The 13573-nt window shown below is 35.6% G+C and overlaps 1 protein-coding gene across 2 annotated transcripts in view; it reads right to left on the reverse strand.

Moving 5' to 3' along the window:
* The window catches only part of LOC142353349 (uncharacterized), an 82562-nt gene that overhangs the window by 8491 nt on the left and 60498 nt on the right, over nucleotides 1-13573 (reverse strand). For both annotated transcript variants that reach the window (XM_075405581.1, XM_075405582.1), the window contains 6 exons: nucleotides 13083-13327; nucleotides 12398-12561; nucleotides 8741-9066; nucleotides 8072-8296; nucleotides 3297-3640; nucleotides 2988-3131 (listed from right to left, as the gene is read on the reverse strand). In XM_075405581.1, the coding sequence (XP_075261696.1) occupies nucleotides 2988-3131; nucleotides 3297-3640; nucleotides 8072-8296; nucleotides 8741-9066; nucleotides 12398-12561; nucleotides 13083-13327 (1448 nt within the window). The remainder of the gene's footprint in view (nucleotides 1-2987; nucleotides 3132-3296; nucleotides 3641-8071; nucleotides 8297-8740; nucleotides 9067-12397; nucleotides 12562-13082; nucleotides 13328-13573) is intronic.

Below are 13573 nucleotides of genomic sequence, written 5' to 3' on the forward strand. Positions count from 1 at the left end.
CAGTTTTGCTCAACCTATTAACAAGGAATTTATTTTTCGATCACCCATTAATACCCCGCTTCAGCTCTAGCGCTTAATACATAATAAGATGAATTATAGATTCAATTTAACATTATATAGCAATATGAGCAAAAATTTCTAATATAGCCGACAGATTGGAGAAAAATAGCCGCCGCTGACGCGCTTGATGCATATCGGGATTGAAACACAAAAAGAAAAAAAAGAGGAGACAAATTGATTGATTTTTTTCTGTCTTTTTTTTCAGTGTCAAAGAGTGATCTAATTTGGCGTGCAGTGTCAGTTGGATTCCAAAATTATACTTAAGTCAGCTTCAAAACTGACAGCTGATAAGCTTAATACCAATGTCAGCTAGCAAACATTCTAATGAACTATGATTACCTAGTTCTCAATGACTTAATGACCGGGCTTTATCGGATTGTCCCGTCTCTTTCGCTTTTGATCTTTTGACTTTGACCGTATTCACAATTTTACGCAATTCAATGCATGAAAGAATTTAAAATCCATTCAATTGAAACAGTGAGTGAATTAAGTCAGAAGTCAAACGTGAGAATCGTGACTTTCGTAAAACGAAACACGTGATCAAAAGGAAAAGCGAAATAAAAAACATAGCAGGACAAGTCCTGACGTACAACTCAAAGAATTTTCATTGATTACACAAAAGACTAGACCTAGAACGGACTATGAGTGAATTGGGAAAACCATTTCTAACAAAAATCAGATTTAAAAATTAAAAAAAAACAGAAAATCGATGTCAAAATGCCGCATGTGAACAAAAAAAAACCACTAGCGAGAAATGGAAATTTGGTTCAAACAAAAAACTAGGCCTAAAATGAACTATGAGTGGGTTGAGAAAACAATTTAGAAAAAAATCCGATCCAATAAATCGAAAAAACTGTCAAAAATTAAAGTGACATTGCCGCATGTGAACAAAAAACCACTAGCGAGAAAGCGAATTATTGTTCACACACCGTGTTCTCACTCTATTTTAATAGAGCGAAAAAATTTCACGCCGCAAAACCACTCGCATTTTCGCTCCACTTCCTGTTTCCGCGTGACCAAAATCACCACTCCAATTTACTTACAAAACTCATGAAAAAGAGTCAACAGATCTTAAAAAAAGACAGCGCCCCCATTACAATTCAAATTCTTTGAATTGTAAAAAAAAGAGAGAGCGCCTAAATAATAGTCGTTTCAGAGGCTGACGGCGGCTATTGATTAATAGTGTAACTCTCCTTCAATACTGATAACTAATCGATGAAAAGCAAAAAAGTGGTTTGAATTTACAAAACAATTTTGAAAAGTTCTTTCAAAGGATCTCTCTGTAGGTGTTTGCATTCTGAGCATTAACTTTGATGCCCAAAATCTAACAATAAGATCACCATGACTCACTAAACTCGAGGTTATCAAGACCTCACCTTCCGATTTATCTCGTTTTTGCTAACAAAAAAATCAATTTGATTGGAAGAAAAATTTGACGTGTAGGAAAGGACACAATGAAAACATACGAAAAATGATCATCGCTAAGTTCATAGATTTAATGGAGCTATAACACCCTAATTTAATGACCTCAAGTGCAACAACTTCATCCGTCTATCACCAGAATATCATCTGTCTCGGAAAATTGAAAAATTGTAAACGAGAAAGAACTTGAGATCACGCAAAAGGCAGAGAGTCAAGGGCCTGAAAAACACCCGAAAAGTAAAAAAAAACGGTCAAGCGAATAATTTGCATAAAAGACAGGTTTACAATAATTGCTTCTCCTCGAGAGCAATTGAACACTGTCTTAGTGACCAGTCTTTCTTGATTTATTCGATCTGTTTTAGTTTTGCCTTTTGACATTGAACGTCTTTACGTAATCTTAGTCAAGTCAGTTGAAACAGGACGTAAGGTAAGTCAAAAAAAGTATTAAAAAAAGTCGTGAAATATGTAAAACCAAAAAAGTGATCGAAAGGTCTAAAGCACTAAAAAACACAACGGGTGATATACTGTTAACAACTCGAAGAGTTGTTCAAATAAACTCAAAAATAACCTTACCTCGATCAAAAAGATCAAAGAAAGCTGACAAAAAGTTAATTGCCGAATAAAACCAAAAAAATGTTTTAAAAACATAAAGTAGTAATCAGCCATTTTTGCTTGGGGTGCGTGTGGGGGATTGGGAGCAGCAAGGTGTGCGAGCTGGCGGACAAATAGTTGACAGGGGGTAGGTTTGCTAGGGTGGTGAACAGGCTACTATTAAAGTCCAATATTGGATAACACGTCAACGTTTTAAAAAAGAAGTCAATATTGAAGACAAGCTACTATTGTGCGTCACCGGATTATCCCGTTTCTATCTTTGGAACGTGGGGGCGTCCAGGGAGGGCAAGGATGGGGCGTGCCACGTTACGGGTTGAATATTTTGGAGGGGACGAAGTGTTGGGTGGGTTGAGGGGGATGGGTTTTATGAAGGAGGGGGAGGGGGTGTCCAACTCAGAACCATCCCGGAATTTGCATCTCCTAAAAAATTTGGTTGAATCGAATACATGGAAACTAGTGAACCGTATGACTCTAAGAGAAATTTATTCTGCTCTGGGCTTTACCTGTTTATAACACCATTTTTGAGGACGAAAAGTCAAATTGTCACAAAAAGTTGGAAGTACCAAAAAAATTCCCAGAACTTGCATTTCAACCAAATAATAGAAATTTTTTACAGTTGCGCGCTACAAAAACCTTGATTTCGAATGCTATCCTCTGAAAGTTTTCTATTGCTAGCAACACCATCTCAGATCTGTGCTCAAATGATCAAAATTGCACACAAAACAAAGGTCAGCAGAGCATCTAAAACTTTGAAAGTTTGACCATGAACACGTTTGAACCTTCCCGAAAGAATAACTTAGCAACATTCACGATATAATGTGAAGAACTACAAGTTTCCAAAGTAAATATACTGGAATATGACTGTCTTGCTTTACTTGAAATTGATAACAAACCTCTTTCTGTTTTTGCTCTTTGATTGTCTCGATATTCTCCTTCATTTTGGCTTCTTTTTCATTCTTGTCATTGATAGCACTCTCAGTTAATGCCTTCTGACCAATCAACTGCTTCGTCAAATCATTGATGTTGTCCTTCAAATCCTTAAATATTTGTCTTTCTCGTTCATTTTCAGACAAAACTGAATCCGACAAGCAACAATTTGAAATCACGAAACTTGTTGAGAGAAAAATAGCATAACAATGACCAGCATGATTAGAAAAATTCGATTGCGAACAATTGAAATCCGCTATGTAAAAAATACTAACCTTAACATCGTCTTCTTTATGTTTAAGCTGAGCCATTGCAAAATTGACTTGATCGTCACATTGACTTTTGATCAAAAGCTCTTTCTGTTTCAAATTACTTTGTTCGACCAATTCGCTGTTCAGCTTTGCAATTTCACTCCTGCACCATTTGATGTCTTCAGTCAAATTGGTGTTTTTCTCTTTGAGCTGAGTTAGTTCTGCATTCTTTTGAGAAATTTCCAATTCCAGTTCGTCAATTTTCTTCTGATTTGAGGTGACATTTTCTTCCTTTTTAGCAACAATGTCGCTTTGAGTTTTCTGCATTTTGCGGTAGGATTCAAGTTTAATGTTGGCCTTTGTGAGCTCTGAAACAAACAACCATTTTTCAATTTTGGATCATCATTAAGTTTCGTCAGAATTTGAAAAGATAATTTAAAGGACATTAAGCCATAGTTTTTTTTAACAAGGTCAGCAAAAAAGGCTAAACTCTGGGGTTTTTCCCATTATAGCCCCCCCATGAAATTATAGCCCCCCATTATGGTATAATTACCATTATTGGGGGGCTATAGGTTATCTGACCACAAAGCTTGGGGGGGGGGGGGCTATAATGGGAAAGACCCGAACTCTGTATTAAAAAATTTCATCAACAATGTGAACAAGGAAGCTTGGTAATACGCGTTATCACATTATGCGCCAACCATTATCGTCCAAAAAATTGAAGCAAAACATTGAATGAAACCTTGAACCTTACAAATAGGCACCATTTTCACAATGACTTGCAAGTCTATCACTAAAACCTATTTGGTTTAATACCGTGAAAAATTCAGAGTGAAATCTTCGAAACCTGAAGAAATATATCAGGTTTATGGAAAAATTTTCAGCAATAAGACAATTCTGTCAAAAAGTCAAAAATTCTAATGAAAAAAAAAACAGAAGAATTGCTCTCGAACAACAAGCGGTGGTCGTGGTGGTGGTGGTGGTGGTGGGGGGGGGGGGGCAACTTAATTTAGCCGGCCTCCAGATTTCTCGACGCAGAGTGAGAGAAACTTGATCACTCAGAAAAGAAATCAAGAGAAAAAGAAGACCAACACGTTTACAATAATTGCTTCAAACTTCGTTCAAGAACAATGTTCAATCATTTCTCCTTAATTTTACCGTCAAAAATTTACTATTTCAAAAAATCTAACCCTTTAACAGCAGAAAAAATAGAGCTTATTGAAAGGAAGGAGTTTTAGGAACAAAGTAGCACGGACAAAAGATAAGTATCGCATTTTTAGGTCAGATTCAGAATAGCCAGACATTCAAGAAACTCGAAGTTCTCTCTGAAGTCACCTAGTTTTAAATCGACAAATCTGTAAAATTAATTGATGAGAATTGAATTGTGAGAAAGTTAGATACAAAATCAACATAGGTTGTCAAATTCAAAATCTGAAACGACTCAGAATTAACTAATGATCAATAAAACGTCAAAAACCACCGTCAACGTTCGTAAATCTGAGCATATAGAGAAGATAATCGCAATATATCAGAAGAAAATAAACAACAGTCAAATTTTTTTTTTCAAAATGATCGAAATTGTCAATAAGCCCTTTATGCAAAACTTTTTTTGAATCTTCTGCCATTTTACCTGTTGCAGCTGCTTTAAGGCAGATATCACAAAATTCAGAAACAAATTGGACCGCATCCACGTCCTCCCCTAAAAAAAACTTCAGAAACAGCGACATTCAGTTCACCTTCACCTAAGTAACGCAAAATCATTTTGAGTTAGGAGAGTCATGTGACCAAAAAACATTCAAGCGAATGACGAATATTCTCAACTCGATAAGAACAAACATATGCGCAACGAACGAAAATTTGCCTTTTCGGTAGCTTAACTGAACTGCACACTTAGCGCGTAATAAGATATCTACACCGACCCTGCTACATTTACCCTGCTTCTTTTGACAAAAAGTCAATGCATTTAAGCAAGCGAACGAGTATTCTAAAACCAACAAAAATAACTTCTCGAAAAGAGAAATTTCGAGAACATCAAATTAAATTTGGCTTGAAGGCTTTTTAATGATACTCCTAATACAGTTGTGTATTTTATAAATCACTTTCCCAAAATTTACAGAACCAGAGCTAGTCATTAGGCATACACCATCGTCTCAATAAAGCAGAGTGAGACAAAAAAAAGGAAATCATACCGTGCATATCTCGTAAAATATGCGTTTTCACAGTATGCGCCAACCATTATCGTCCAAAAAAATTGAAGCAAAACAATAAATGAAGCCTTGAACCTTAAAATAAGGCAACATTTTCACTATTCACTTACAAGTCTATCACTGAAACCTATTTGGTTTAATATCGTGAAAAATCCAGAGTGAAATCTTCAAAACCTGAAGAAACATATCCGGTTAATAGATAAATTTTTCAGCAAGACTTCAATTATGTCAAAAAGTTTAAAATTCTACAACATAGCCGGCAGATTACCGGAATGGCTGCGAAAGAATAGACCCGCGTGCCGTGTAATAGAGATAGAATCAGAGACAGATATAAAAAAGAAATCGGCGCCTCTCAAAAAGCTAGGTAAAAAACATTCAGCGATAAATTAATAAAGCTTGTTAAAATTCAATCCACAGAAGCCTCTTATTAGGGACCTTTACTGCACATATGATTTCCTTTGATCTTAAACAAATTCAAATTAAACTGAAGTTTTAAAGTGCAAAAGTCATTTTATTGAGGGAGGTAAGTCACGTATGATCAAAATCTAATCACGCAAATAACCTAAAAAAAGCGTCAGACGACGAAACAAAAAAAAACCAAGAGCACCGCGATATAGCTACGCTCAGCTTACAGCTTCGTAGCTATAAAAAAACATAAACCGGCTAATGTCGGAAAAATTGCTCTCGCACGACAGGCGGGTAGAAAAAAATTTGACCCCACTGGGATTCGAACCATTGACTTCCTGATCCAAAACCTGATGCACTGACCACTGGGCTATCAGGCCCATACTATAGATATGCTAAAACGATTTTATATTAGCAACAAGCTTTACTTCGGAGTGTCAAAGTGTTCTTATTTGGAGTGTCAATGCTGCATATTCGATTAGATTCCCAAATTACACCAAATTCAGCTTCTAAACTGAACGCTATTAAGCCTAATACTAAAGCCAGCTAGCAATCACTTTAATAAACTTTGATAAACTAATGCGCTATGACTTAATGAACCGGCTTTATCAGTTTATCCCATCTTTTTGATTTTGTACTTTTGACATTGGCCGTATTCACTACATTACCTAATTCAATAAGTTAAAGAACTTTAAATCGTCTCCGTTGGAACAGAGAGTGAAATACGTCACTCAAGCGTGAAAATCGTGACTTACGTAAAACGACAAAAGATAAAGCGAATTAAAAAAACATAGCAGGACAAGTCCTGACATACAATTCAAAGAATTTTCACTAACTTAACAAAAGACTAGACCTTGAACGGACTAGGAGTGAATTAGGAAAACCATTTCCAAAAAATCAGATAAAAATTTAAAAAAAAAACAAAAAATCGAAGTTAAAATGCCACATGTGAACAAAAAACCACTAGCGAGAAAGGAAAATTTTGCTCAAACAACAAAAACGGACTAGAATTAACTGCGAATGGATTGGAAAAACCATTTTAAAAAATCCGATCCAAAAAGTTGAAAAAACAGTAAAAATGGAAGTAAATTGCCGCATATGAAGAAAAATCACTACCGAGAAAGCGAATTTTTATTCAATCACCGTTTTCTTACTCTACTTCAAAATTATAGTGAAAAAGTTTAACACCGCAAAACCACTCGCCTTTTCGCTCACCTTCCTGTTTCGGCGTGACTAAAAATACTACTCCAATTTGAATTCAAAAATCATGAGAATGTGCGAACAGATCTTAAAAAGATAGCCAAAAGAACTACAAAAATACAGCGCCCGAATACCACTCAAAATCTTTGAATTGCACAAAACATGGAGCACAACTCCTGACGAACAATTCAAAGAATTTTCATTGACTTAACAAAAAAACTAGACCTAGAAGGGACTATGACGGAATTGGCAATACCATTTAGAAAAAAATCAGATAAAAAATTGATAAAAAACAGCAAAATAATGTCAAAATGCCGGATGTGAACAAAAAACCACTAGCGAGAAAACGAATTTTTGTTCAAACACCATTTTGTCACTCAACTCAAAATTTTGAGTGAAAAAATTTCACGCCGCAAAACCACCGGCTTTTTCGCTCCACTTCCTGTTTCGGCGTGACCAAAATCACTACTCCAATTTGACTGCAAATATGTGAACAGATCTTAAAAAAGACAGCGCCCCAATACAATTCAAATTCTTTGAATTGTAAAAAACACTAAAATCAAAATGAAATTGCCACATTTGAACAAAAAAACCATTATCGAGAAAGCGAATTTTTATTCAAACACCGCTTTCTCACTAATTTAAAATTAGAGTGAAAAAATTTAACGCCGCAAAACCACTCTCTTTTTCGCTCCACTTCCTGTTTCGGCGTGGCTAAAATCACAAATCCAATTTGACTTCAAAAATCATGAAAATGTGTGAACAGATCTTAAAAAAGACCGCGCCCCAATACAATACAAATTCTTTGAATTGTAAAAAAGGAGAGCGCCTAAATAATAACTGTTGAGGCTGACGGCGGCAATTAAAAAGAACCATACTTGCAAATTTGGTTCTACTTTTGATCAGAGAAAATCCATTCAGGGGACATCTGTTGTCGTGTAACAACAATTGAAAAGTGTTAACTATTAATTTAATTCATTTTCTAACCAGCAGAAGAATCTTCATATTTCTCTCTCATCTGTTTTAAGTTCTCTTCGGCCATTTCGTATTGAGATGAAACTTGGTTCAGTTTCTCTTGTTTCAACTTCAAGTCGTGTTCCAAACTCGTCTTGGCATCCTCAGTCACTTTGCATTGTTTGATAATGTCTTCCATTGCAGCTGTCACTGTTTCGATGTCGATCTGTTTGATTGACCTCTCAGCTGAAGTCAATCCTGAAAAAAAACCTGTTATTGCTCTTGCTTTAAGCAAATTCCACGGTAGCTTGGTGTTCTTAATTTACAATTTAGAAGCGTTGTCCACTTTTTGATGGCCAATTTTTTGGTTAGTTTCATCGAACAGTTGAACTAGTTATCAACATTGATAATTCTAAATACTTTGCGGCTAAACGTATTTCCATCATAATTGTCGCAATTGCTGTAAAGAATAAATATTGATTCATAACACAAGAAAATCGAGGAAAAAGGCACGTCGAAACCAATAAAATAGAAGTAATCAAACCAAAGTTTTTGAGAAAACAGAACAAATCATAAAGACAGAGGACGAAGAAAGACAAATCGACCCCCCTCAGAGGAATCGCCATTGTCAACTATTGGATAGATTTTCTCAAACTCCTGCCACAAAAATCCACTTTCGACTAAGTTATTGAGTAATTGTACCTGGATTGTATTTGCTGTTCCTTTGTTCTCTCTCACTCAGTGTCGTGAAAGGGAACCTCCTCGTCATAACCTGGCTACCAACATTATCAGCACACATACTCCCGGCAGGTATAAACTGATAACTGCCAGGAGGACTATTCCTCAATTGAAATGTGTTTCTGATATTGTTGTATAATTGGCACAATTTGCGATCTAAGTCTAATTGCGCGTCTCGCAATTTCTCCACTTTTTCTGATTCGGAGTCCAACTTATCCGATTTTTCCTCTAATTGTGATTTCAAATCTGTGTTGACTTTGGTTGCTTCGTCGATGACACTCTCTTTGTCTCTAAAACAATAACTCATTCAGATATCAAAGCAAAAAAATCAAAACAATACCGACTAAACGTCGAAAGAATTGCTCTCGAACTACTAGTGGGAGCTCTAATCAATTGCATCCTGCTTCAGTCGGGGGTGGGGGGAGCTCAATGGGCCTAAGAAGTTCAATAGTGGGCGGGCCGAATTAGGGGTTAATATATACCACTATTAAGATTTAAAGTGAAAAATGGCACCAGTTTCGGCGCACTTTTCAGTTGACTTTGAGTATTAAATTGCCACCAATCGAGTTCAGCTGCTTGAAATTGTGATTGAGAGAGAGTTTTAGATCGCGCGAAACGCTAAAAAGTCAAGGGCGTAAAAGTCAATCGAAAAGTCAAAAAACGGTCAGGCGAATATTTTGCATCAAAAAGACACGTTTACAATAATTGCTTCTCTACGAGAGCAATTAAAAAACATACCTGCCAGATTGCCAGAAAATAGCCGCCATTGATTCCAATAAGCTTGATTGGAATTGAAAGAATAGAAGATATCGGAAAAAAAAAGATTTTTGTACAAAAACATTTTTTAAGTCCGATTTATTTTGATGGCATTTCTTAGTTGAACATACTTCTGTTTCTTAGAGAAAGGCTAGAGGGGATAGTACCAATACCAATAATCATTAGAGATGGTAACAAAAACTTATAGGAACGATGTTCAAATAGCGGGCATCTAAAATTGGGCTTTATGGGTTTATCCCGATTCTATTTGACTTCAATTTTTAATACTGACTTTGTTCATTTTGAATTCATTTGCTGAGCAACTGATGCTCAAGATCACTTTCAGCAGAATGAGAGAAGAGAGAAACTAGCCTAGAGAAGTCAAAAAGATTTCAAGCAAAATGTTGAAAAAGCGGCAAAATGAGGTAAAGCGAAACATTTTTTTTTGTTCGACGAAGGAAAAAAACATAGCAAGAAAAGTCCTGACGTACAATTCAAAGAATTTTCATTGACTAGACAAAAATTTAGACCTGGAATGAACTATGAATGGATTGGGAGAACCATTTAGAAAAAAATCCGATCCAAAAAATCAAAAAAAATAGTAAAAACTAAAGTGAAATTGCCGCATGTGAACAGAAAACCACTAGCGAGAAAGCGAATTTTTGTTCAAACACCGTTTTCTCACTCTATTTTAATAGAGCAAAAAAATTCACGCCGCAAAACCATTCGCTTTTTCGTGTGTACTGTTGTGTGAACAGATCTTTAAAAAAAACATAGCCGGAAAAATTCCGGAAACGACTCGAAGTGGAAATCAACTTAAAAGCCATCCAACTCCTCATCAGACAAAGCGTTCCTCCAACAATTTACGAGTCTCTTGAAATAAAATTATAAAACAAAAATCAAATCTATTAAAATATGATGAAAAATCTGATCAAATTCTGTCATAAATTGATACCCCAAAAAACTATATCTGCCAAAATTACATCATCAATACAACTAGTAACTACTAAAACCACCAATGAGATTTTCTAAAAATACTTGAACCCAAATCATGAAAAAAATAAGCTCTTACAAACAACTTTGACTAAAAAACTGGAAAAAGTTAATATAATTTTTAATATTACAAAAGCTCATAAATCTTAACTAAAATTCTTTTTATCCAGTAGGGTACTCGGATGCTCGCAAAACAATAGGCAAGACAAAATAGGTTAAGAAACTTGTCTAAAGAACAGAAAAAACCGAAAAACTTCAAAACTAAAAAAATTAGTTCCAATTTTCGACATTTTTCGTCATAATTCAACAAAAAATGCTTCATATCCACAAAACTGTAACCACGTTTTAACTAAAAATGCTCAAGTAATAGGGGTATCCTCAATACCCATTTGAGGCAAAAACAAAACCATAGTAAAAAAAGCATAAATTAGCTCAAAAATCAGTAAAATACATGAAAAACATCCGAATTAGCATAAAATTCAAACACATTTTCAAAAACCATCAAACCGCTACCAAACCCAGCCTAAAATTAAAGGCAAATCAAAACCAAACCTCTTAACCAAAAAAAATGAGAAAAAACTGCTTTAAAATGCCGCACGTGAACAAAAAAATTCGATCGCTTACATAATTTTTTTCACACCTCAATCTCTCGCTCTCTAGAAAACAGCGATATGAACAAAAAAACACAAAAAACAAAATCTCTTTTCGCTCCACTCTTCATTTTGTTCAGCAACAAAATCACTCCAAATTTTTTCACGTGTTTCATTTCCCGCTTCAAAATTCACTCGAATAAAATTGATTAAAAAAAGGACTTCTCCAATACTCCTCTTCGAGTCGTAAAAAGACAGCGCCCCAATACAATTCAAATTTTTTGAATTAAAAACAATAGGAGCGCTATAATAGCCGGCTGATAAAATGAGGGCGGCTATTAATTACATAGAGCTTAAAAATATTAATTCAATGGCTATAAAAAAACATAGCCGGCAGCTTGCCGGAATAGCTGCGAAAGAATAGACCTGCGTGCCATATAATAGAAATAGATACAGATCTAAATTGAAAAAAAATCGACGCCGCTCAAAAAAACTAGGTAAAAAACATTCAGCGATAAATTAATAAAGCTTGTTAAAATTCATTCCGCAGAAGCCTCTTATTAGGGACCTTTACTGCACAAATGAGTTCCTTTGACCTTAAACAAATTCAAATTAAAACTTAGTTTTAAAGTGCAAAAGTCATTTTATTGAGTGAGGTAAGTCACGTATGATCAAAATCTAATCACGCAAATAACCTAAAAACTTTTGCTAAAGCGAGTGAGAAATGACGTCACGCGCGCAAATGCCGTTAGTGAGAGGAAGAAGTCATTCAGAAAATTTGACTTTTTCAGCTTTGCTGTGTGAACAAATGTAAAACGAAAAAAGAGCTTCAGACGACGAAACAAAAAAACCAAGAGCACCGCAATATAGCTTCGCTCAGCTTACAGCTCCGCAGCTATAATAAACAGTAAACAATTTTTTTTAAAGTATGTAACTACCAGCTTATACTTGGATGATAACAAAAAATGACGTGATGGTCTCTATTCATCAGTGGTTTCTTAACTGAAGAAATATCCTATTCTGAAAAATGATAGGTTCCTCGTTTTCCATTAGTAGGAATGCTAGTTTACGAAAAATGATCTTATCTGATCATAAAGTCTGAAGTCTTTTTGTGGCTCATAAGACTGATAGCATTTCAAATTTTCCTCCTTAATCACACTTAGACGCAACTCGGACACTTAGACGAATAATGTCGGACAAATTGTGTAATTTACCATTTAAAAAGACTGCAATAATTGCTTCGAATTTTGTTTAAGAGCAATGGAAAATGTGATCAACGCACGTGTTCCTCTTGTCAAGATCAGCGATCTCTTCCCCGAGTCGTCTGACGTGAGTTCTGTGTTTGGCATCTACAGTCTTGGCACTCTCGGCTGCATTAGACAGCTGTCTCGACAACTCTACATTTGCCACCTGCTGTTGTGACGTCAACTGCTCCATGTCCACTATCTGAGAACAAGTTAATAATCGGACAAGGAAATATGGTTCTAAGAATATTGGCCGACTGGGGGTTTAACCAAAAAGGACAGCATGAAATTTAACCGATAGATCAATTCTTATTGGCCGACAAATCTGAATTGGTGTGCTGTCGGGTCAGTTTTTTTATTGCCGGCTAAGCCCCTGTCATTCAATTCGGCAACCCCCAAAAAATGCTGAATGCAAGCATACATATACTTGATACTTTGATAATTCATATTCAATATTTAACAAAAATTTTCCCCACGTTTAATTCATTCAATTATTCTCCACTTGTTGTTTAAATTAGCTGGGATAAAACTTTATTTCTAGCACTTTCCTAACGTCAAAATTGGAGGGCGATAGAAAGACTGTAAGAGATGGCAATCACCGTTTTAAATTTAACCAAACTTACCATAAAATGGACAGTAAAATGTATATCCGTAAACAAATCTGTTCCGCAAAAAACTGAAACCCAGAAAATTGTGAACACAAAGCAATGTTGATAAATGTACCTGGTTTCTCAATCTGAACTCTGTCTCTCTCAAATCCTCAGCCTCTTTTTCAACTTCTCTCTTCTCTGCAGATTTATCAGCCAACTGCTGCTTCAGATTATTCGCCTCACCCTCGTATCTCTTGCCCTCGTTCAGAACTATTTCGTACTTCTTCTTTTCCACTTCCAGTTTTGCTTCCAGAGCCTTCAGACTGTGCACTAGTTGGTTCATAGCGTCGTTCAGGTTCTTCTCACGCTCTTTTCCCTCTTAACAAAAGAGTGCATGAATTCAATGATTGAAAAAAGCTTTGTCTCACAAGATAAGCACTATTTTTCATAGAGATTAAATAAATCACTATATTACACTCTTTCAAAACTAAATATGGAAAAATCTTGGCCTAATAGCTACCTACCAAATTTTTGGATAGTAGAAAGCGTTTTAATGCGATAACAATACGTTTATAAAAACTTGGATTTTTTTCCGCGATTAACATCACAACTTACGCGTCATTC

This window comes from Convolutriloba macropyga, chromosome 14 (genome assembly GCF_964194025.1).
Source record: "Convolutriloba macropyga chromosome 14, txConMacr16.3, whole genome shotgun sequence".
Taxonomy (NCBI): Eukaryota; Metazoa; Xenacoelomorpha; order Acoela; family Convolutidae; genus Convolutriloba; species Convolutriloba macropyga.